We start from the raw sequence: 24,803 nt of genomic DNA, 5'->3' as shown, positions 1-24,803 counted from the left end.
TGGAACCGCCTGCCTCGCCCGCCACGGGAACCCGGGCCACAGCAAGAGGGGAGCGGCTCCACACGGGATGGAACGCGACACTCAGGCCACCGTTGCCTCTTCTAGAACGTTCACGCCGCCGCGCCGCGGAGGACCGGGGCTATGACCGGCGTGGGCGGGGTCAGRGCTTCGGAATGGGATGGGCGGAGCAGGCTGGAAAGTTCCACGGCACCGCGCAGCGTTTGTGGGTGCGCCCATGGCGGAGGCGGGCGGGGCAATGCCCGGCATGGGCGGAGCCAATTGTGGTGGGCGGTGYAATGACTTTTTGCAGGCGGGGTCGCGGGCGGGGCGAGCTGGAAGGTTCCGCGGCGGGTGGGTGGGGGACTGAGCGCGCCTGGGCCGCCGCTGGGCCGCCATGGACTCGCGCAAGCTGAGTGAGCTGCGGGCCTTCGTCCGGCTGTGCAAGCAGAACCCGGGCCTGCTGCACACCCCGGAACTCGCCTTCCTCCGCGAATGGGTGGAGAGGTTGGTCCCGAGCCACGGAAGAAGGCGGCCGTGGGGGGCGGGGGGGAGGGGAGGGTTTGGGTGTTGTGGCGCGGGGCGCGATGAGGGGAGGGGGGCGTGTCGCCTCAGCGCGTGCCAGCGCGCGGGTGCGCCGCGTGGCCGGGGGCGCGCAGTGTCGCCCCCGAGGGTCCGCTCCGGTCCCGCGCTGCGGCCTTCCCGCTTTTTCTTCCCCCTCTCTTTTCGCCCTCTCCTCGTCTTCCCGCCGGGATTACTCCTGGCGCCTTAAAAGGACCTGTTAATTCTTTGATTTGTTTTGTTAACGCTGGCTATTCCCGTTGCAAAAAGTCTGCCCCCCGGCCATCTCAGTGGCTCAGTTTTCCAGCCTGGGAAGCCCCAGAGTAATACTTACTGAGCCAATTCTCGCATTACGCAGCAGAGTTGGCTAGTCTGTCTTAAAAAGGAGTCGAGTTTTTGGGAAGATGTGTGACATTGATTTACAGCCTGGTGCCCAAAACCACAAAATACCTGACAGCTACAGTTCCTTACCAAAACGTGTTTTGCTCTTTGAAGTTTATTGTCTCAGAAGTAGTCGAATTCTCCACTCCCTGTGAGCCATTCGGGTGCCTGCTGTTTTTGCCACACCTGGGGTGCGCGGGGCCTGTCTTAGCAGATGCTTCTCAATTAAAAATCTTCTTTGGGTTCCACCCTGAGCGCCCAGAAGAGCGAGGCTGGAAGGGTTGAGATTCTTTGCTGCTGGCAAAGGCCCCACAGAACCGCTGTGTTCAGCAGCGGTACCTCTGCTTGGCKTTTATGGATGTTAGGCTAAAGAACTCTTGAGAAGTCAGGGACTTACTCTCAGGTGCAAGTTTTATGCAAAGGGAATTGAAAAGATTTTTATCTAGTGACAAACTGGGATTTGTTTTAGAAAATTTGCGTTAATCTGAATGTGTTTTAGACTGTACTTTCTGCTATATAGTATTTGTAACTACTTGARAAGCCAGCAGGGTTTTGTGTGCGTAGATATGTACGTATATATGCACGTATATATGTATCGAAGTAAACGCTGATATTTCACGACATGTTCTGTAATGAAAATGACTACAATGAAGTGCTTGTTTTGGGGTTTTTTATATTTATGTTTAATTTTTTGTGCATTTGAATATTACTGTGGTGGTAAAACCACATGTATTTAGCTGAACTTGGCTTTGCAGTACTGGCAGTAGATATCCCTCTGCTTGGGAGGGGTTCGATGTCTGTTTTACCCTACTGCAAGTCTCTAGACCTTTTGACACTGCATAAAATATTTCAGTGCTTTACCCTACGTTTCTTCCAGTACTTTCGTTGCGTAAATATGATGGTGTAGACAGGCTACGTTAAGAAGGAGAGGAAGAATACTTCTTTTGGCTGAAAAAAGTGTTAGGGAGTGGAAAGATGACCATCTGACTTTCTCCATGTTAATGACGTGGAGTTTAATTTCTAGATTAATTTTTATAATTTGTATTTGGTGCTTGTCTTACAAATACAGGAATTTCATTTAGAGCCATGGAATGTTTTTACGTGTAAAATTTCACTGAATGTCCTTATCTCAGAAGTTAAAAAAATACTTTAGAGCTAAACTTCCTATAGCTTTCTCAAGTTCTCTGGTYTTCTTCATATAGTTGAGTTACATATTTGCCTGAGTAATACACTTGGATGGTGGTAGTTGTACCCAAATTACTTTCCATGGAAAACTATCTGGAAATCTGGTGGGTTTACTTCYGCTTTTACATGATAGTGCTGTTTGCAGTAAGTGCATTTATAGTGCCTGATCATTCTTTGGAAACTGCTTTAAACAGTATGGCCCACCTTCAGGTGGAAATAAACTCTAACTTTTATGTCTCTGTCTGGCTTACTTGTCTTAATCTGAAAGACAGGTTTATTTACCTAGGTAGGGTTATGAGTGATTAGAATAATGACTGAATGATACTAGAATCCATCATTAAATTTTTCAACTAAAATTCTGTTAATTGCTTTTTTTTTTCCTTAATCCTGGTGATTCTAATTTAAATTACGATAACTACTCATAAAGTCAGAATGGAATGCTTTATTTCTGACTAGCTGTTAATATTGCATCAGTAACCTTAAGTCTCACCTGTTTTCATGCACTTGTTGTTTTCTAACCTTTATTCTGCCTAGCTGTTGTGTATAATTTTTATATAGATTCTTTTTGTAGTGAAAGCATACAGTAGTGCGTGAGTGTGTTTGGAAAGTATTTTGACATTCCTTTCAATCATACCCATTTTCTAATAATTGCATAAAAACACAAWTTTTTTTTGAATTATGAAATGAGTCATTAGAGGAAACACGTTTCAAAACCCTGCAGTTGAACAGAGAAATAATATCAGTCCTTAAAAATAAAACACAGAATCCTTAATTGATGAATAAGGCTTTTTGCYGTTGTTTTGTTCAAATAGATGTTTACCATTTTGAGTTCACAGTAATCCAGTTTCTCTCTAAAAATAATTTTGCTGTCAATAATAAAAATAGATGCCAAAATCTTATTTGCAGTTCTTCCAACAAGTCATAAATGTGATACTTATCATGGCTGTGATAAGTAGAAATGCGCAGTCACTGTTGCACATGAATCCTGACAATTCCCAGTTGTTACAGGCATTGCACAGCTTAAACTGTTTCTCTTGTCTATGTCTATGATTTTTCTACAGCTCAGTACCTGCATTTCCTATGTGAGCGTCTCATGTTTTCATATACAGCTGAGATTAAATACTTTGCAAACTTTGCGYGTATCCCTGTTGGGAATTTATTCATTGTAATCAAATACTGACTGGGTTAAGAGATTTTAGAGTAACTTGGCTTGGAGCTGTTATGGGATTATAACAATAGTAGTTTAAATAGAGATTAACGGGATAGCAAAAATATTTTCAATGACTGAGTGAAACTGTTTAGCCTTGGCAGTTCATGAAATAGCGTATTATAAAACATGCATGTATATTAGTAAACATTTCTCAAACTGATCTAAACTTGGATAGTTTTGGGGGGTGTAAGAAGAGGACAGAGGAGATTTACTAAGTTGTTTCAGTCTTGAGATGATTTAAGGTGTCAGACTTAAAAACCAGCTGATACCATGAATATTAGCTATTAGCACTGCTAAAATGTTTCATTACTTGTAGTTTTTTTTATGCAGAAGAAAAGTTCCAAGGCTTCACTAGATGGTCTCTGTACTCCTCTCCTTGATTTTTACAGACTATTGGAAAGTTATGTACTTTTTTGTCAGCCTACCAGGGCAAAACTTTAGGAGGAACAGTTAGTACATTATCCATGTTTTCTGCCAAGCTGGATAATGATTTCTTAGACTGCAGTTGTTTAGTCCTTGCAGTATAACTTTGATTAAGTAATATCAGCATTYCAGGGACACATGTAGATTGTTGCAATAGCTTCAGAACCTGCTGGGATTTGTCACTTGTTTGTTTCTGGATTTTTTTGTTGGTYGGTTGGTTGGTTGGTTTTGGGTTTTTTGGACAGCTTTTTGTTGTAAATGAGAAGTAGCTTAGTGCTGTTGCTTGTCTTTTGATGCAGGGCCTTATGCCAGGACCTGTCAATCCTGTCTTTTTCACTCTTCTACCCTTGCGCCCCCAATTCATCCGTGTCCTGTTCTGTCCTATCCCACCGCATTCAGGCTTGTTTTCAGCCAGTTTAAGGGCTGACTCTGAGATGGTGCTGCTGTGCTGACAGAAGGGAGGAAGGAGGGAGAATGAACTGCAGTAGCTTGCCATAAGCTGTAATTTCACATCCTTGGGATACAGTTTTATGTTGCACTCATACCTGAAAGCAGATAGTCCTACAGCCTTCCAGTTCCTCCTGCCCCCTTCCCCCCCCCCCATTTGTTCACCTCCTTCTCCTCTTCCCTGCATCCCATTTAACCAGTTGTGTGAGGCCCAGAAAGTTGGTTGTTRAGTTCATAGAAATGTGGTTATTGAAAACCCTCAGTAGGTGGAAATGCAGGGCAGGGGATGGCTGGGAATGCTATTCCTTGTGGCATGCTCTTATCGATATGATAATACATTCTATCAAACAAGTGGAGAATTCAGCCTCTGCGTATTCCTGGCTGCTAACCAAAGTCAATATCATGTAGAAGTTTATTCTATATTGRCAGAATGCTGTCTACAAAGTCTGCTCCTTAATTATAATGAAGGAGAGGTAGGAATATTACAATATGTGAAAGAAATTAYATTTTTTTTTCTAGGCAGCAAGTTGTTTTTAATAGCATAGGCATATTATGTTGTTCTCTTTGTTTGGTCTCTGTTCAAAATAATTATAATTTTAGTAATACTTTTAATCATAATATCTAGTTTTTAGCCAAACAGATATTACAKTTAAAGGAGAAAATCCATTTGAGCCAAGAGGCAGCTTTTCCATTTGAGAAAGGGTGGGTGAAGGTTGATGTGAGTGAGTACAAGCCTTAATGGAGCTGTACAACAGTGTGCATTGCACTACACTGAGAAAAGTGTGGGGATGTGTACTTCATTTGGTGCTTTGACAGTGAAATGGATCATCATGTTCTGTGTTACAATAAAAAGAGATTACGAGGATTTGAATCAATTATATGTCATATTTTGATATTCTTACTGTTTTGTTTTTTCTCTGTTTTGCGGAAAAGTATGGGAGGCACAATACCACCTGCTCCAGCCAGTGCTTCCACAGAGGAGACAAATAAGGTGAGATAAGAAGAATTTATCATCAAAAATTAATGCTGACAAAATTACTGAGCAGCAGAAGGGGGAAAATTGCTGTCAGTTTTCACTCAAAAAGAATGGGAGTTCAGTCTGAAGCCGGCCCATTGTGTCTTGTAGATGACTTGTTACAAATGGCTTCCTCATTCATTTTAAGTGTTATCATGCTCCATTTCCCTAATCCTGAATGCCTGATGTTCTCTGCAATGCAATTGCCAAACAAAGCCTTGATTTCTTTTTTTCTGTTTTCYCCTCTGTTTCTAAAACACTTCTCTRGTCATTAGTGGATTAAATGACAATCTTTTCATGAGAAGAAATTAATAAGCATGATAAAAATGAAAAGATCAGTTGAACTATGAAATTTTTAAGGCAGTGTTAGGGAAAATGTTGGGTTTTCATTTATTTTAAAGGAGAAAGTAAATTTGCCTTGTAGATGTTTTTATCAGGATTTTTTCAAGTTTGAAATTCTTTTGGGAAAAGGTGGTTTTTAATTTATTTAACAAAACAGTGGATGCTGCAATTAGTGGCTAGTTAGAGCTATATGGAGGGATTAGGTGTATATACTGAATACRGTTTGTGACACTAAGTACAAAGACAAGCATCTTATATCTGTGATAATAGACAGGATGTGCTAAATTATGGGATTCAGATGAAATTTAGTTAGAAATTGATAAAATATTGGAAACTTCTGAAAAAATAATCCCAAGTATGTACAAGTGGCAACAATCTCAGACCTTGGCAAATGAAAACAATATTTAAGTCATTGTCATCCATGTATTGTTCCCTGCTAAAAGACCTTAGCTTAATAATACTTGATTGAGAGAATTTTTGATCTAGAGAATGTGTGAGGGAAGGGAGGAAGATTGGAAGAGTTATTTAGTAACCACTGCAAAATTGGATCTGAACTGGGTGTTATTTGGATTATTTGGTTTTGGTTATTGAATTACAAAATTTGAAGGACCAGCTTTACCAGTAATAGAAGTTCATCAGTCCAGATTTGGGTTCTGAAATATTTGCATACATGATGGACTGAATCTGAGAGGAAGGAAAAGGAAGTTAATATCTTAAAAATGAAACGGTTCAGCTGTATAGTGATCTGATTTTTCTAATACATTGTTATTTATGAGAATGGAAATAGAGCATCAGTCAGAAATAACGAGTGCTTACAAATATATGTCTTTCTCAGGGCAAAGCGGAGGAACAACCGGAGGAGCCGGGTAAATCGCCTGAACCAGAAAGTGAAGAGAGCGACTTAGGTGCGGAAAATAGACAACTTTATTGCATTTTGGCAATGTGAAAATTATTCTGAAAATCCTGTTTCTGTAGATGGAACTTAGTCCTGCATTTTGTTTTTCCCCTAGAAATTGATAATGAGGGAGTGATTGAACCAGACAATGATGATCCTCAAGAAATGGGAGATGAAAATTTGGAGGTAAGCACAATATTTTCAATGTGGCAGTAGGAAAGAGAGAGAGAGGGTTTGAGTGTAATCAAGGATAGCATCTGAGGTAGAATGAGTATTTTATTATCTGTGTAACCAGCTGCCGTTTTATCTCTTTTTCTTGTAAAAGAAAACTTACTGGCTTAAAATTACAGTCATTTCCAAGGTTAGAGTCAATCGAAAAGTTTGTGGTGGAAGATCAGATTGGAAAATACCAAAGAAATTTGTCAAAACACCCATGCAAACTAGATACGTAGAATTCTACCATTATTCAGATTAGACTTAAAGTGGTTAAAACTGAAAATAATGTTGACTATTGTCTTCAAGTTGAAAGTAAAGRTTTTGTGGTTTTTTTGAACTACGCTTTCAATGTAAATTAAAATTAAGGTTCTGGAATTGAAAAACTGAAACTTTCTCCTTTGGAGCAGTCTTACCATGGTAATTCTGGCCCAGACTCTACAACTTTTTGCATTTGTGTGTGTTTTTCGTTTTATTTTGTTAGGTAACTGAAGAGATGGCAGATCAAGCTAATGAAAAGAAGATGGAAGCAATAAATGCTCTAAGTGAAGGTGATAAATTGTTTTTTTAGTACTTAAGGACGTTAGGTTTGGTTCTCCTATTTTAAAAAAGCATATTGGCCATTTTCAGTGCTTTCAAGGAAAAGACTTTCTTGCTGGATACCCAAAACTATCTAGAACATGAAAACTTCTTCAAATACTGTTTTTCCAGTGTAGCAATAGGTTAGGGAAGGATGGGAGGGGGCAGTGAAGTAGTGCGATGTCTTAATTGCAAATTGTACATTATAGTAACTCCTTCATGTTATGATTAGTATCTTTAGCTGTTTGTCTCAATGCAGTGAAACGGTGTATTATAAAGATGTGACATTCTATTTCATTGCCTTCAAAGTTAAATATACAAATCTCACTGGGAAGAGTCTCTCTTCTCCTCAAGCATTAATTTTGGAGTTTGTACTTCAGTAACATWGTGAGAGGAAGAAATTGATTTTTGATTGTTCATAATATTCTGTCTGAGATGTCTAGGCATATAACATCATGTAAGGCAGGTTTGGGAATTTGGATGTAATTTCATTACATAATGATTGAAACTTCACTGGTACTTATGTTTAGGGGACCTTCAGAAGGCTGTTGACTTGTTCACAGATGCTATCAAGCTGAATCCTTGTTTGGCCATTTTGTATGCCAAGAGGGCAAGGTGAGTCATAAACTAGTGATTTGTGTTTTTCTCTGTTCTGTTATTTTCCTTAAGGAGTCTAAATATATATATCCTCTATAACTTGAGAATGTATGTAAACTTAAACCACAGGAGGAAAAAAGAAGTGTTCCTTTCATGTAGTTTCTCTTATATGTGACTCACCAGATTTGCTGAAGCAGGCATCTAAAGAGCCTTGATGACAGAGTAAATAACAGAATGGTGTTCCAAAATGCTTTGTGATAATGTTGTTAAGGATACTTTCCCGTCTGACCTTGCAGGGGGCACCCTGGCAATCAGGCTCGCACTGTCTGAGCTGGGACCGAAGCCTCTTTGCAGCTGCACACCCCACACTCATGCAGTCAGAGCAGGTTTCCTTGCTGTGTTGACCCTGGGTTTCCCATAGCACAGTGTCAGACATCTGAGTCTTTAAAATAATTTAATCATGGTGCAATAACWAAATAACACATCAAGTTGGTGCCTCTGAGGAGGGATCCCAAACAAAGGAAACCCTGGGCTTTTATACTCTCACAGTCTGTGCTTTTGAAGATCTGACATCATGAGCTCCTGCTGTCTCTCGGAGTGTCCAGTCACATGGTTGGGCCACACAGGTCCATGTGGAAAGGTTGACACCAGTTCTTGCCTGGGACCCTCACCACAGCAAGTTCAATCTTCAGCTGACCCTGCAGCTGCACATGCAGTTACCCACACTGAAAGTATTCCTCAACAATACTGCTTTTGGTGTGTTGAGATAAAGTAACTCTGGGTTACAAACACTTGTGAAAGCTGAAGTTTATTGTGGGATTCAGATGATGGTTGAAATGATACCCTGTTTCCATGCAATATTAATTAAGAATCCTGTGCATTCTCTCCCTGTTTTACCTGCTGAGTGAATTTGTTGCTAGACCAGATTCTGTTCAACAGTCTTATGTTTGAACTGGACACATCTATATCTCAACCTGTTCACTACCCACCTGACTGCTAATTACATCTGCCAGACTGTAGATGATGCATTGGGAACTTTCTAACTTCATCATGCACAAGCATCTTTATCTTCCTGATTCTTAAAGATGGCTGGATAAGTATGGGTTGCAGAAGATTTTTTTTCCTGTTTTTACGTAAAAGATGCGTAACCATGGATTGTTTGATCATTTAGTGGATATTTTCCGTAGCAAAGTATTATTCAATTCAAAAGTATTTMATGAGAATAATTAGTGTCCTTTAACTGTTCCATTGTAATATACTTTAACTGGTACTTGTCTTGCTATTTTTTTCTTTTCCATTATCAGTGTTTTTGTATGTAACACCACTTCTGTACTTTGATACACTGTGGCTGATGCCATCATGACATTATTTTTAAAATCCCTTATAGTGCCTTATCTTGTCAAGACTGGGTGTAGCAATGAAAGATAAGAATGTTACGAGAAATTTAGAAGTTCCCTCAGTTTGGTCTGTTTTAGAAAAAAATGAACAATATATTGGAATATTGTAAAACTTGTCATGCTGCTCTAGTGCTATGAGTAATCTACCCCTTGGGCTTTGGTTCTGGGACATTTGTGTCCCAGAGACTAGGAGCTTTGTGGAGCCAGCAGCATTGGAATAGTTCTCATTAGCGAGGTGAAGCTCTGGGACACTTCCCTGGCACCATGTGCACCTGTTTGTTCCTGGAAGAAAATGTGTGACTTTGTGCTTGATTTATAAAAAGCCTTAATAATGAAGTTACTTATGGGCATTATAATTGTTGATAAACTGTTTGCAAGTAGATATTAAAGGGAGGTGTGGAATTAGATGAAGATGTAGAAGTTCTGACATAGAATATGTTGAGTATTGAGTACTTCTGTCAATTCAGGAATGTTTCTTAGTGTTCCCCTCAGAGTTTTTTAATTTTAAATGCTTGAGCCTCCTAAAGTATCACTCTACTAGTTAGTGTTATATGCTTGTGTGTTGTAAAATTTGCAGTTTTTACACTTAACGAACAAGGAATTGCGGCTTCTTGCTGGGTTTGTGTTTATTTTGGTGCTTTTGATATTGAAGACTCATCTTCCATCTCCTTTTCCTCATGGCTCTAGCTGTTGATCCTTGTAGCCAGTATAACTCTTCATGCTTTCTTTGTGTTACTGTGTTAAAGACTGTGCAATATGGCATGCAGAATGTAACTGTTTTGTTCAAATTGCTAGTTGTCATTGGCTATAGACTCCACCATGGGGCTGAAACTGTCCTTTGTGTTTATGTGTCTTTCTGCACTGAAGTTATTCTTGCTGCCAGGACTTGAGACTGAACAATGAATGTTTCAATTCTTTCTTATGATTCACCTACAACCTGGGAGGGTGAGACTAAATTTTAGTGTTATCACTATGAAATCTTTTTGAACTCAGCTTTTCTCACTAGCTTGCCTGTTAGTCATCCAAAATTATTTCCAGCTTAAGTTAGTAACTTGGTATTTCAATATGTGTGATAAATGTTCTTGTTCCCACAGTGTTTTTGTGAAACTACAGAAGCCAAATGCTGCCATTAGAGATTGTGACAGAGCCATCAAGATTAATCCTGACTCGGCACAGACCTATAAATGGAGGGGGAAAGCACATAGGTAATTAACTGCACCTGTACTTGATATTATCTCTACTTGGGGTTAACAGTTTTTTTCATACATCCTCTCCTTCTCTGTATCTCTGAACTGTTTGTCTTGTACCYGAGAGCAGTAGCCATGAGCCCAGAAACCATTGTGCTGAGTATGTGGATTGGACAAAAGAAAGGATGATAGTGATTTATTGATGGCAATTTATGACTAGTCCTGGTACTGTACCCCCTCATGCTCCCTCTCTCTGTGTCTCATCTTCTAATGGCTTACTGCTTTTCTGTATAACATTTTCTAATCATGTGGTAAAAATTATGAGATCTAGGACTGGGTGTTTTATTTGTTTGGAGGTCTTTTGTTTTCACTTAGTTTGTTTGKTTTTTTTACTAACCTATAATTCTTGACCATTTCTCTGCTGTCCTTATTCCTAAGATCCTAGAGCTCTTTAGTAAATTTAAATGCCTAATTATTAAGGGAACCATTTGTTGCAGTTGATTAGTGGTATTAAGTAAACAGTGTAATTATTTAAAATGGCATTCGGCGTCCCCCCAACTATTGTAAACTCCTACGGCCTGTATAAAAGTGGAAGAAGTAAATGCTAATACAACTTCTTAAAAAAGGCAGTTCAGACAGTGTTCAGAGAGTAGTGTTTTAGTCTCTGCAGTTTTAATTTTACAGTGTGAAGCCTAAGAGTGAGAAAACTGGAGCGTAGCTTGAATTAATACCTCTGTATGTGAGCAAAAGTATTTTGACCATTTAGTAACACTACCATTTAGTAACACTACCATTTGGTTAAATTTTTGATTATCAAGAGTTTGTATACAGTAATTGTGAAGAAGTGTGCATAGAGGCTTACATGACCTCTTCAATTAAGACATGGTGCATGCAGACAAAAAGTTAAGAGTGTTGAGTAAGAGGCGCATTTAAGCTTGTAGAATGTGTAGACTGAACATGCACCTAGGGGTGCAGAATACTTTTTCTTGGTGTGCTTCATGTGTTTAGGACAAGTACATTCTACTTCTTAGATCGTTCTCTATAGCAATGACATGATCCCATGGAGAGTTTTTTATTCATTGTTAATTCAGTCAAAAGTCACTGTAAGGATATGAAGCAAACAAGCAAGCATCCTCTAATGGTATTGTAGTGTGCAGCTTAGAGGCAACATAATGGTTATTAAACTTTTGTAAGTCCATATAGCTCTAGATAAAAATTCTGACTGCTGCATGGTTAAATATTTTGAAGAGCTTGAAGTGCTCTGTTTTTCCTTCTGACTGTTGGTGTCTTCTGAATTCCAGACTTCTGGGCCACTGGGAAGAGGCTGCTCATGATCTTGCATTAGCTTGTAAACTGGATTATGACGAAGATGCAAGTGCCATGCTGAAGGAGGTGCAACCAAGAGTAAGTGGGGAGGGATGYTGGAGATATTTCCTGTATTTGTCAGAGTGACATAGCTGCCTTAATATTCTTCCAATAGGCATTGTCTTGTAGAAATGTGTTCCTGTGTCATCCGACACTTCAGATTGAGTTTATAAATACTTCTGTCTTCAGTAACAGCTGTTTATGTCTGTGTGTAGAGGAATTGAATCTGTGGCCTCGGCATATAACCAAAATAGGAAATCCGTTCCTTTTTAAAATTTTAGCAGAAGAATCTGAAGCCGTTGAAGTTTTCCAAGTATTTTAGAATCTAGACTAAAAACCTTCAGAACAAAGAGATAGCTGATGATGGTTTGTTTTTTTTCCTCAAGATATTTGTGAGTTGATCTAAGCTTTGTCTTTAAGCATGTTTTCCAAAGGAGGCATTTTGCTGTGGTTTGTACTTTCATTAGTCAGCCYCACGGGGGCAGCCTCACCTCTATACAACTGGTTTTCAGCTGTTCTCCCGTGGCTGACCCCAGCATTATTCTGAGAAAGAACTTCTGTGTAACAAATGTAACACTATTGATAGCAGGATTTCTTTTTCAGCTGTTTTTGCCTGTTCCTTTGAAGTAGTTGACACACCACAAATGGCAGCTGTTGCATTGCATTGGGTTTACATAGGAAGTTTGGGGGAAGGTGGACACTTCAAGGCTGGCCTCTTGTAAGAAGAGATGTGAGGCTTGCCCCTGTGTCAGTGGGAGCCAGTTCCAGCTGGTGCCAAATTTGAGCAAGTCAGTGATGCTGGTGGTGCTTCTGTGATAACATACTTAAGAAAGGATTGAAAAATGCAGCATAACACCTGTGAGAGGGAGGGGAGTAAAGAAGAAAAATATGAGAGAAGCAGCCCTGAAGAGACACTAAGATCAGTGGAGAACGAAGCAAGAGGAGGTGTACTGGCATGGGAGCAGAGAGTCCCCTGCAGCCAATGGAGAAGGTTATGGTTAAGCAGGTTGTCCTTGAGCCCATGGAGGTCCACAGTGGAGCACATATCCACCCTGCAGCCTATGGAGGATCCCATGCCAGACGAAGTGGTTGTGTTCTGAAGAAAGCTGCAGCTCATGGAATGTCCACTGGACCAGCCTTCTGGCAGAAGCTGCAGCCTGTGGAGAGAAGCCTATGCAGAAGCTGGCCTTGTGGCAGGAGCTGCAGCTCATGAGTGACCCACGCTGGAACAGTTTRTTGTTTAAGCATCATACCTTATGTGGTCAGCCACACTGGAGCAGTTTGTGAAGAGCTGTATCTTGTGAGGCAGACATGCAGGGGCAGGAAAAAGGGGTGAAAAGGAAGGAGTGGCAGAGGTACAGTGTTAGGAGCCAATGACAGCCCCCATCCCACTGTGCTATTCAGGATGRGGGGAGGAGGGAGAAGAGTGGGAAATGAAGCAGTAAAGCTGAGCTTTGGGAAGAAGATGGTTTTAGTTCTGTCTTTGCTTCTTATCATCCTGCTCTATTTTTAATGAACAATAAATTAAATGAATCTTCCCCGTATTGAGTCTGTTCTGCCCATGATGGTAGTARGTGAGTGATCTCCTTGTCTATCTCAAGCCCAGAACTTCTCCATCTTACTTTCTCTTCTGTGTGTCCTGGTGAGGAGGGGGGAGTGAGGGAGCGGCTTAGTGAGCATCTGGCAGCCAGTCAAGCTTAAACCCTCTACGTGCATAAACATTCCTGTGTCTAATAACTTCAGCTTTTCTATCACGTCTTTGCTGTCTCCAGCAAAATGACAATGGAAACCATGTATAACTTACTGGTCTTCTGTTTTGGAGACTATTGATCTATGTTTACTGTAATTAGGTCCTAGGTCTCTATTGGCTTTCACAAGAAGTATACTTAATGCTTGGCTGTGGGGGAATCTTTTATTTCCTGGTTAATCTGCTTGAGCACAGAAATATCAGAGTATCTGTGATACAGTTGCCAGCTGCAAGGGAATTTGTGTATGTAGCTCAAGGRAAAACATCTGATCTTTTCATGATTGATTTTCAAAATCTTTAGTAAGTGAAAATTATGCATTCACCTAATTTATTCCCTTCAAGTTTTCCTAGATTTTTTTTACTTTGTAACACTTCCAGCTAAAAGTCTTTAGTCCGATTCTAAAAACATTTAGATCATTTTGAGAAAGGCTTAGAAGTAACAAAAATTCAAACTTTTGAAACTTTGTGCTTCGTTAAAAAGGAAACAAAACACTTAACTCTGTCTTAATGAGTCATTAAATGGCAGTGACATCAGGATCTGATAGCACATACTGCATTCACTCTYTATCATTCTCTGCCTCCAGTGTGTTTTCTCTGGCACATGCAGTTCAGGAGTGATGTAGTATGGAATGAGTATCTTCTACCTACAATAAGTTCTATCAAAGCTCTGCTACTTATGAAGTAATTTTTTCCTTTAAAGAGTATTGTAAAAGAATATGAGACTATCTGTTGTCCTAATAGTATCTTTGTTCTTGCATCCTGATTTTGCTATGTGCTTTTTAGTTATGGGAATGTTACAGAACAACCATCACACACGATTTGTGAAAYCATGAACCATTTTTGCAATGTTTTATAAGGATACTTTCAGTTTTGAGCAAAGTATATGCAGCAGTTAGTTCCGTTGTTACAATGAGCCATGAGTGAGGGGTTTTGGGAGGTTCATTGTTAATTCCTCTTTTGCTAGGGSTGTAGATTTAATAAACTTGAGGAAAAAGTAAGAGGAAGCAATCTTCCCCGCCACCAGCCCTTTCTTGTTTTAGTTGAGGAATTCTTTAGTCTGCTTGTGTTTGTCTATATGTGCTGTAGAGGCATTTGGAACACCGGTAACACTGTCTAACAAATGTGTGTGTGTGTGTGTGTGTGTGTGTGCAGTGGGAGTTACACTTCCTGTTGTGCCCTTTTCCAGGGCAATTGTTGGTTTTAGCCCTAGAGAAATCAGTATTTCAGCCTAAAAGCGTGAAGGGACATGGAATAATAACATGTTCAGGTTCTAATGATGATGCAAGTCCCAAAATTACTGCAAAAAATATGGCAGAGTGCATGTTGTGGTGAATCCGGTCAGGGCTGAGTAGACAAGAAGGACTGATTGCCGTGGAAAAGAAATAGCAAATGGCTCCTGAAACAAAGAGGTCTTTRGAATGCGAAATCAGATCTTAGTTTTAAGAACTGGTAGAACCAGTTGGTTATGCTTCCATGTATTTTGTATTGAAATATGTTGCGTGATATGCTAGAAATATATAGGAACTCCTGGTATTCTGTTGTGACAGGCTCAGAAAATTGCAGAACATCGGCGAAAATATGAGCGGAAGCGTGAAGAAAAGGAAATTAAGGAAAGAATGGAAAGAGTGAAGAAGGCACGGGAAGAGCATGAGAAAGCACAAAGGGTGAATATTTAGGCTTTAAAATTTCTTGATAGTTTGGAGAGTGTCATAGTTATATCAGTTAAAATTAATTACAGAGAAAAAATACTTTAATTTTAGAGAGTTTTTTTCTGTCTTGGTTACTTGTCCAATAATGAAATCTGGAGAAGAGGGCATTTGAGTTCATTTGGTTTTATTGCTTGTGACAAAACCAGTCTCTGGAATTTCTACTAATCCTGTATTTCAAGAAGTCAGTTATTGTATGACTGTTCCAGAATATTTTTCACCTTAAGTACTTGTGTATCCCAAAGTGGGAGGTTTTAAATTCGGAATAATACTTTGCTTCTCTTCCTCAATTCCTGGCACAGTTTGCATGCTTTTTTCTGCTTTAATGATATATTTTAATATGTGGTGGGTGGGAGTTCTAAAAATACAGTTGGGGCGCTAAAACAAATTGTATAGTTTGTATTCAGTAAAAACATGCTCTGCATAACTAATGTGCAATTATACAAAATTAAGAGTAGACAGAGCTATTTCTTGTCATTGGTTTTGAATATAATAGAGTTCTTTGTTTATTGTCATAGCATATCTGCCTGAAACAGTCTCGGCTATTTTCTTTCTCCTAAACCCAGTTGAGCAGTAGAAAACAGGCTGCAGTTCCATTGTTTTGTGTGGAATGATATGCTTTCATCTGCAGGAGGAAGAAGCAAGACGACAGGCAGGAGGAGCTCAGTTTGGTGGCTTCCCAGGTGGCTTCCCAGGTATTTTATTTTTAAGCTATATTTGAAGTAGAGGTGGCTGTTGTTTGCATATGGAGTATTATAACTGTAGTTTTTATAGCATTTGTTCTCAAGACAGAAGAATCTTAAGTGAAGTTTAGAACTTGTCTACAAATAGGTCTTGGAACTCTAGTGGTAAGAGGGATGCGATKCTTTCTCTTAAAGAGGATTTATGCTGTGTAACAAGTAGAGGGAAGATAGAAACCAATAATTGAAGGAAAACAGAATGAAAGGATTTAGATCTGGGAAAACGAAAGAAGCAGCATTTGCTTGATAATGTGTTGAAAAATGAGTATAAAAATGTTTTCAAAATTACCCAGGGTGTCTTTAATCCATTTTGCTTAAGAACAATGGTTTTCAAGTTGAAAATTTGGATTGAATGGGAGGGAAATCTGTGCTGGTTGCAAGCTATTGTTTAACAGAATAGTTTTCTAAAGGAAGTAGTGCAGATTACCTTATAAAAAGGTTATTCTTGACAGTTTCACAAAAATCAGGTGTTCTATGTTACATAATGTGCTGGGGAGAAACAAAAGTACTAATGCTGTTGAAGATTGAGATGTAGTTGAGAGAGTCTCTATCTGGCTGCAGATCCAAATGGAGCATGCACACAGCCTATGTATCATGGTCAGCACGGCTGGGGAAGCTGCTGAATAAGGATTTTGTAAAAGAATCTCAAGTATTTTGCTTAAGGGGTGTTTTTCTTGGTGTTTTGTTGGGGTGGTTTTTTTTTCCCTTTGGTGTTAGTTTTTCAAAATCTAAAGTTCCTGCCAAGTGGAATGTGCCTGGGAATAATGCTGAGCTGCTTCTGCCCTAAATTGTTCACCCCAGGCATTCAAACTCCTTATGTTCTTGAGTTTGAGACCTACCTTATTTAAGTTAATCAAAGAACTGAACTCATTACAAGCCTGCTATTTGATTGGGTTAAAAACATGGGTGAAATAACACATAGGCCTTCAGAGAAAGTGAAGGCGAAGACCCTGCTTTCCATTCAGTGGACCAGCTGTAGCCTTATAGAAGATGCGGCTTTAGAGATGTGGCAAGAGCGGTATGTCTTAGTCTCGGGTGCTTAATTACTGTATAGGTGAGTTCAACTTTTTTCATCATACATTTTTCTTGTGTTGGATTTTTCAGGTGGCTTTCCTGGGGCTGGAGGGATGCCAGGAATGGCAGGTATGCCAGGTCTTAATGAGATTCTCAGTGATCCAGAAGTTCTTGCAGCCATGCAGGTGAGTGTTTGTTAAAATCAAAGCTACCCGTTCTGAATGAGAGAGGAATAGCGCCTCTGAGCCTAAGGGGAGGAAGGGAGATGTGACCTTTTGGATAGCAGTGGGGGGGTTGCTTGCTTATTTCTGCTGTAAAATTCTTTCTTGATGTGTGTGACACCAGACTGTCTGGATTCAATGTTAGCTATTCTGCAAACTAATGGAAGCTTAYTTAAAGATGACACCCATGCTCTGCCCCCCGTCTATGGTATGCAAGATATATACTACATAAGTTGTCATCTCTTTTGAAAAAGTCTRTCAAATATCATTTTCCACATTCTATAATCCACTTGCTCATTTTTTGAATGCACACACTTTGTTGAGGGATAATTATGCACAAACAAAAAATTGTTAATATTTTTCTAGCACAATATATTGTAACAATATTGTGATGAMAATGGAGATAAAATGTTTGAGGTTTTTCCAGAGGCAAAGTATTATCAGGATAGTTCTTCATCTGGCATTTTCTGAATTCATAGTTAGAAGGCTTACTTCCCTAGTGAACCTGATAAATTGCTCAGTTAATTAATTGCTTTATGTCATAACTACTACTCAAGAAAAGAGTTTTAACAGATTAAATGGAACATATCTGATGATACCAGTTTTAAGGGCAGGTGGGCAAGAAAAAGTCAGAGCTATGTAGTTACATTTGCATTCTAATATGATCAGGTATAAAACTGTCTTGTTTGTTTTTCTGGATTGCTGTGATAAAGTAGTATTACATATTGTTCTCAGCTCATTGAAATAAAGGCATCACAAGGGAACCTTTTTCAGTATGCCCTGGAATCACAAAGAAGTCATCACTTTCCATGCAAAACTTTATGGGTTTGTTCTCTTAATGGTTGCTGATGTTGGAAAACAAACTTTTCTTAGGCTGCTGCAGTCAGCAATGTTGGCTTGCATGCAAACCATGCAGAAAAGGCTCCTGACTTGTAGCAGTCTTCCTTACCTGGCTGCTTCCTGCTGTTTAGCCCCTGGAGTTTATGATTAGAGGTTGCTGAAAACAGTGTTGAGATGGAGCTGAATATTAAGTGCTTGTCACATGCCTTTAAGAAAACTACATTGCATGCTGATTACATATGCCTCAACACAGGGTAGGACTCTGTTGCAGCAATGTGTGTTGACAGTATTTTCTGACAGTACAGGCAGGCTTTAACATGTACAGCCTGTTAGCAAAGCCTCGAGTCTCTTACTGTTCTCTTTGTACCAACTTTGTATCTAGATATGATTTATTAGTATTTGATCTATGTCTACACTGCCTCCTTTTCCTAAAATGTCTAACTCTGCATTCTGGTCTTTCCTGAATTGGCTGTGTAAGCTCTAATTTTACAAGACAGTAGTTTCTACTGCTTCATTTCTGCTCAKTGCAGCTATAGAATATGTTGATGGATAATGTTAGTTGGCAGCCATTATGTCTATTATCTGGGGTAACAAAAAAGTCTGAACATATTGAATCATGCAAGTCACTCCAAAATTGCTTTTTAACTGATAGTCTGTAGAGGCTTCTCATAATGAAGAGTTAGTGCCAAAATAGGAGTATTCTACGAATAAAGGCCACCACCTCGGTCTCTTTAGACTTGCTATGATCTCATAATTTGTGAGACTATTCTCCATGAGCAAACACTGAAGTATGCATGAGTCTTCTAACATCTCAGTAAATCTGACAACTGTGTGTGCCTGAAGACAAGCCAGATTAAACTGGCTAWGCTGTTAATTTCATTTTGTCATCCACAGAAACAACCAAAGAACCAGATATAGCTGCCTGTGGCCATGTTTAGCAAAATTATTGTTTGTCATTGGCAAAAATCTTATCTGCTGTAGGTGAACCTGTCTAGCCAGGGGAGTTGGCCTAGATGATGTCCAGAGGTCCCTTCCAACCCTAACAATTCTATGATTTTGTTATCTCTGCAATCCATTATAAAAACTTCTTTCTTGAGGAAGACTTCTGGTTCCATTACCTGAAGATTTATTTATTCAAGATATTTTTTAGTTTTTTGCTCAAAGCAGCAAAACTTCTGTTGCATTTCTTTTCACATAGCTTCTTAGTGGTAGCAAGTTGTGACTTTTTCCAGCGGCTTCTAATGCATGTTATTTTAGCGCATTTACCCCTAAGCTTTCTAGTCTCCAGAAGAATTGATTGAAATTTTAATGTGTTTTATTTTACAATTTTGCCTATCTGGAGGGCTGTCTAGTACTTTGTATCTTGCATGTACAACTGCTTTCTTTCGCTATATGACATTTGTGTTTTGGAGTCAAATGGAAGTTCTTTTCATAAGGAGTATGTGTAAGATGAACCTAAGGATTCCTTATTTGATGTGTTGCCATATGTTAGATCCAGACTTCCAACAAAATGTGTTAAATTGGGAGAAAAAAAAGTGGTAATTTTTTTCTTGGAAATATTTTTCCTTCTGCCACCAAAGACTAGAGCATTAGAAAACTGAATGTCTCCCTAGTACCATTAATAGAATGGCTACCATTCCACCTTATGTACTAAATAAATTTCTTTACAGAAATGTTGATATCCTCAGTCTTACACTTTATTTTGATAATACTGCTCATTAGTGTGAAACCTGGGATGTTATAAACACTTAAGTTGAGAGCTTCCAGGGAGTCACACGAGTACAGAATCATTTACTTGCTGTGAATTTATAGGAAAGTGAAACACAGCATAAATCTGGATATTTAACATTCATTGAGGTGTGCWTTGTCACAAACTAGTGACTAAGCTTACTTAGCTTTTTGTTCCARATTCATATATGGGAAAACACAGACTTAGCAACATGACATGATCTTTATGATCAAGTGCCCTATTTTGAAATCAATTCAAGAAGTCTGAGGTTGTGAAAGTCTTCCTTTTTTCTTTGCATGGGAATCCTGTAAAGTAGAGAGAATGTATCTAGTCTTTCTTTTCTGAACTATAGTATTCAATTTTCCATATACCTTTTAGATTGTCTTTTGTGAGAGAGACAACACACCTGTAAATCCTCCTATAAGCCTGGACTCTTGGTTCCCAACATGTATAAAATATGGTTGAGGCGTGCGGGTGCTTTCAGTGGAGTCCACACCTACCAAATGCAGTTTAGGATCAGACTTGTTAAACAGCTTTGGACTGACTCTGATGCTAGAATAGATACAGGATGATGTTACTGTAGCACAGACATTTCTGAGCACGCTGGTTGGGTTTTAATGGTTTACAAAGAACTTACCATTGCTGTAGCAATGGGTTCAAAATTTAGGGAGCAGTTACCTTTTAGTGAAATTACTTAAATCTCCTAGAAAGAACAACAGATGAAATTGCAGCTAACATCTGTGATTTGTATTGAACATAATAAACTGCTTCTGCACTTCTGTTGGATTAAAATTGGAATTTTTGTAGATATTGCTTWTAATGGAAGCATTTTTCCAGGCTGAGATACACAGATTCATAATGTTRCATACTCGTGTAAAACGAGTAAAACCAGTTCAAATTCAGTGGAGACCAAAGGTATACTAAAAGTATGGGGAAAAGGTATTGATGCTTCTCATACTGCAAAGTGAAGATGGAGTTGTTATTTTTTTGGGCACTGACTTTATTGAGTATGTGGATGTATTTATCAACTGCCGCACCGTTGTGTGGTGAGAGATACCAAGGTTCTCTTCCAAGTGTGGTTTCTCAGTGGAGGTGAGAAATGGATGAGAAATAGATGCATTTTTAAAAGCCAAACATTGCCACAACGTCTGCTCACAACCCAGCAGTTTCAGGCTTCTGCTTCTAGAATGAAGATGAGGAAAGGATGAGAATCAGCTGTTGCTCAGAGTAGAGTTACCCTATCATGCATACTACACACATCAAACTCCTACCTCCTTCAAAATGCATTTGAAAGATGCCTGAACAGGAATAATAGAGTAGGTGGGCTGTGTTTGATAGCTCCTGTTCTGGTGAAACTGAACTCTCATCATATTCCCTTTCTCATACACTGAACTGTTATTGTAACAAGTTTGGTAATGACTCTGGTGTTCACTGACACAGCTTTAACCATGCATTGTATTATTGGGTTGTCTTTAGAGACTTCTTGCCAGAAGTCTAATGTAGTCCTGTCATGTTACAAGCTGAGCAAGACTAGATTCATGTGGAATCACATAACCACTTTTGTTGAGTTGTTTAACAAATGCCCTATTTTTTTTTTCTTTTTGTCCTGCAGGATCCAGAAGTTATGGTTGCATTCCAAGATGTTGCCCAGAACCCAGCAAATATGTCCAAGTACCAGAGCAATCCCAAGGTCATGAATCTCATCAGTAAATTGTCTGCCAAATTTGGCAGTAAACCGTAAAATCCCTGGTTCTTAAAAATCATATCTGAATGGGGAAGATTGGATTTGGCTGACCAGTGTTGCAATAAAAAAAAACCTTTTTACCTCTGATGTTCTTAAGAAGAGAAATGGGGCATTCTAAGGAGAACTTCTCTCTAGCCCCAAGTATTGACTTTATTCAACTATTGGTTTATAGCACTCAAATTATATTCACATGAGCTAGTTTCAACCATCCTTTGTCCAAGAGTTGCAACCTTTTATTATAAGAACTACAGACAGTTTTCTCTAAATGAATGCTTCTATAACAAATTGTAGTATTCCAGGAGTATAAGATAAAAACATGCTATTTTTTTAAGTTGCTCTCACTGAGCAAAGGGGAAAGAACTTTAACAGGTGAAGTCTGTCTTAATCCCCTTAGGAAGAACAGAAAAAAAAAAAGGTGGGACAAGTCTGAGGAATTAACTGGATAAAGGAATTGTCTGCAAATACTTTTTTTTAATGGGTAACTGACTTTATAGCACTGTTATCAGTATAATCATGCTAGCTATTACACACTGGAACTTCTGGTAATAYTATATCATTTTGATCACCACAACTGTGCAGCAAAGGTACAGTTCTATSCTTTGCACAACTTGGTGTGAAGTACATATTGCTGAGGCCACAGATGTTTTGTTACTTGTTCAGTTCTTGTCCAGCACCTTTACGTAACATTTTATTTATCAGTCTGGGTACGGGAGAGCAGCTTATTGTCTGTGCTTGTGCTCATGTCCTTTCCCAGTTGGCAGGCCCTCAGCTGGTTGCACTCACCCTTCCTTGGGGCCCTGCTTACCAGTTGCATCTATTTGGAAACTTTAGAGAAGGAATCATTCCCATCACTACCTCTGTCCCACTGAATGCAAGCCATCCAGAACACGTACAACGCAGAGTTATAGATCAGTAAAGGGGAGAAATACTCAACAAAATTGCAGCTCTGGGTTCTGAGTTGGTTTGAGTCCTTACATGCTCACTGATTAAAATTTCTTGGTCAAATTCCTCCTGTCTCTGTAGAGATGATGACTCATTCTTCATTCTTCACCACATTCTGTAGTCTTTGGTCTTTTCTTGTATCCTTTTGTTTAAAAGAAAATAAAAGTCTGTTGTGGTTTCATGCTTCCATAGTTTTGAGACTTGTGATGTARAAGAAAAAGTGAAAAAGTAATAGGAAAGAGAACATTCTTCTATAACATGCAGTTTAACAGCACGGGTATCCTTGAAGCAGTGTCTATGCTGATGATGTTCAGTGGATTTGTCTGCCAGTACAGACAGTTGTTGCTTCTGTTTGTCTTGGCTAAAACATCCTTGTGGGAAAAATGACCAGTTACCTGTTCATCACTTGAGTCTCAAGGTTTCTGTTACTCTTGTAATTCTGTATCTTAAGCCATAACTGATGTTACCATTTTTAAACATATCTGGTTTGGTGTAGGAACGCAAAAGCAGTTGCAAAAAAGTAAATCCCCAAATGCTTTTTCTCCTATTATTGACCCTGCACAACGAAATGTGAATCTTTTTGCTCAAGAAATACAGTTCTGAATACTTCTCTTCGCCTTTAAAAATAAAGTATGGTTTTGAAAAACAACTTTATGGGTTTTGTAACTTTCTGATAAAAACTATTTTACTTAAATGCAGAAGTGCTTTCATTAAACTGTATATGTAACTTGTTTTATATTGAAACTTAATGGCTAAGGGCTTGTATTCATGACCAAATGAACTGAAATTACAGTTGTGTTGCTGTCTGCGTGGCTTTTGGTCATAGTCTTGATCTCCTGTTCCCAAGAAGAAATACTTGAAGTAGGTCACCTCAATATAAGCTGAATCTTGACTTCTGCATTCAGGCTGCTACATATGTGTTATGCACAAATTACAGTATCTTGAATATAGATTTATTCCCTACATTTCCTGTTACTCCATCTTAGCTGTTTGTCTACCCATGAGTTGTCTAAAGTAGGAAGTTACTCCTAGCTAATAGAAATGATCATATCTGTGTCCTGCCTGCTTGCTTACACATCAGTTGCCCTTACTGAGAGTTGATTGATTCAATAAAAGCATTCTCYCTCATTTTGGTGTTGGTAGTAGCAGCTTAGCTGAATTATTGTTCTTTGGGAATACACTCCTGTGTATCCTATGACTCCCTTGGTGTGTGAGTTTTTTTGGTTTTAGTGTTACTCAGCAGGTTAATTGACAAGCTTTTTGGATCTCATCTCAGTTCCCCAAATCGGTGTGTGGACATCTAAGCAGCTAAACTGGTTTGAACAGAAGTACAGTGCAGAATGCTAACAGCACAAGAAATGAGCAAAGATGAGAAGTTCCAATTGTGGGACATAAGTAGCTAAATAAGGAAGCTATTTTTGTTAGTTGCTCCTGTATTTACTGGCAGCTCCTTCAGGTTCTTTGTTCCATAGCAGCAGAGTAAAGGTGGTCCTTGTAACTGCAGTGGCAATAATCAGCTCTGCTGGCAGCTTGACTCTGAAAGCTGCAAGATGTATTGATGTCAGCTAGGACAGCATGTKGCCAGTCCTGCCCTGATTCAGGTGTGCCTTCCTGCCTTGGGTTCAAGTCCTGCCCTGTGCTGTTCGGCTGATCCCATGCCGCAGATTGGGTGACCTGGGCTGCGCAGGAGTGATACACCTGCAGCTGACTGCTAGCAGAGGCTCATAGCCTTGTTCCTGTGTGTGAGTCCCAGAGACTTAACTGTCCTCTGGTTCATCTGCTGTCCAGGGGAAAGTAAGTGTCAGCTCAGTTGCTTCTTACAGGCTATTTTAGTTCACAAGGAGTTTTTTGCATAGTAATGTGGAGAATGCAAAGCTTGGTGCCTTTACCAGAATTTTTTGGGAATTTTCTCTCCCTTTGTTACTGGGCTATGAATAAATGGTATTTGTTGACGTGGTTTGGTTTGTCTTTGGGGGAAGACAGTGATTGAATGAGAAGGAGCCAGACTGTCTAAAAGCTGGATAAAGGCAGGTCATACAAGCCTAGGTAGAGCACTGATAGGCCAGAAGCAGAATGAGTCAGTGAGTATTAAAGAGCCGTTTAAAGGTAAAACCATGTTACAGAAGCAGCTTTTTGCAAGTGCTGTATGTAGTATAAAATATCTGTCTTTAAATGCCACCTTGTTTTTTCTTGTTTGTTACTTTCAGACCTTTTGCATAAAGCTCATACAAGCCACACTATGCATATGCCTGTATGTCCCTCTTCTGTGGGATGGAAGACCAAGTAAGATTGTTAAGGGAGCGCATGGCATGTGCTGTCCAAGCAG

The 24,803-nt window shown here is 39.4% G+C and overlaps 1 protein-coding gene across 1 annotated transcript; it reads left to right on the top strand.

Moving 5' to 3' along the window:
* Positions 1-327: 327 nt before the first annotated feature.
* Positions 328-23,126, top strand: ST13 (ST13 Hsp70 interacting protein). Its single transcript, XM_057388896.1, has 12 exons — positions 328-504; positions 5,138-5,195; positions 6,397-6,466; positions 6,572-6,642; positions 7,154-7,220; positions 7,779-7,863; positions 10,337-10,447; positions 11,731-11,833; positions 15,089-15,205; positions 15,879-15,942; positions 17,092-17,186; positions 21,404-23,126. Exons 1-12 carry the CDS (start codon positions 395-397, stop codon positions 21,530-21,532), a joined length of 1,080 nt encoding a protein of 359 aa, XP_057244879.1. The 5' UTR covers positions 328-394; the 3' UTR covers positions 21,533-23,126.
* The last annotated feature ends 1,677 nt before the right edge of the window (positions 23,127-24,803 follow it).

The sequence above is a fragment of the Malurus melanocephalus genome, unplaced genomic scaffold (genome assembly GCF_030028575.1).
Source record: "Malurus melanocephalus ecotype Western Australia unplaced genomic scaffold, MMel_1.1 scaffold_17, whole genome shotgun sequence".
Taxonomy (NCBI): domain Eukaryota; kingdom Metazoa; phylum Chordata; class Aves; order Passeriformes; family Maluridae; genus Malurus; species Malurus melanocephalus.
The sequence above is the reverse complement of the archived record's forward strand: the minus strand, read 5'-3'. Positions and strand labels throughout refer to the sequence as shown.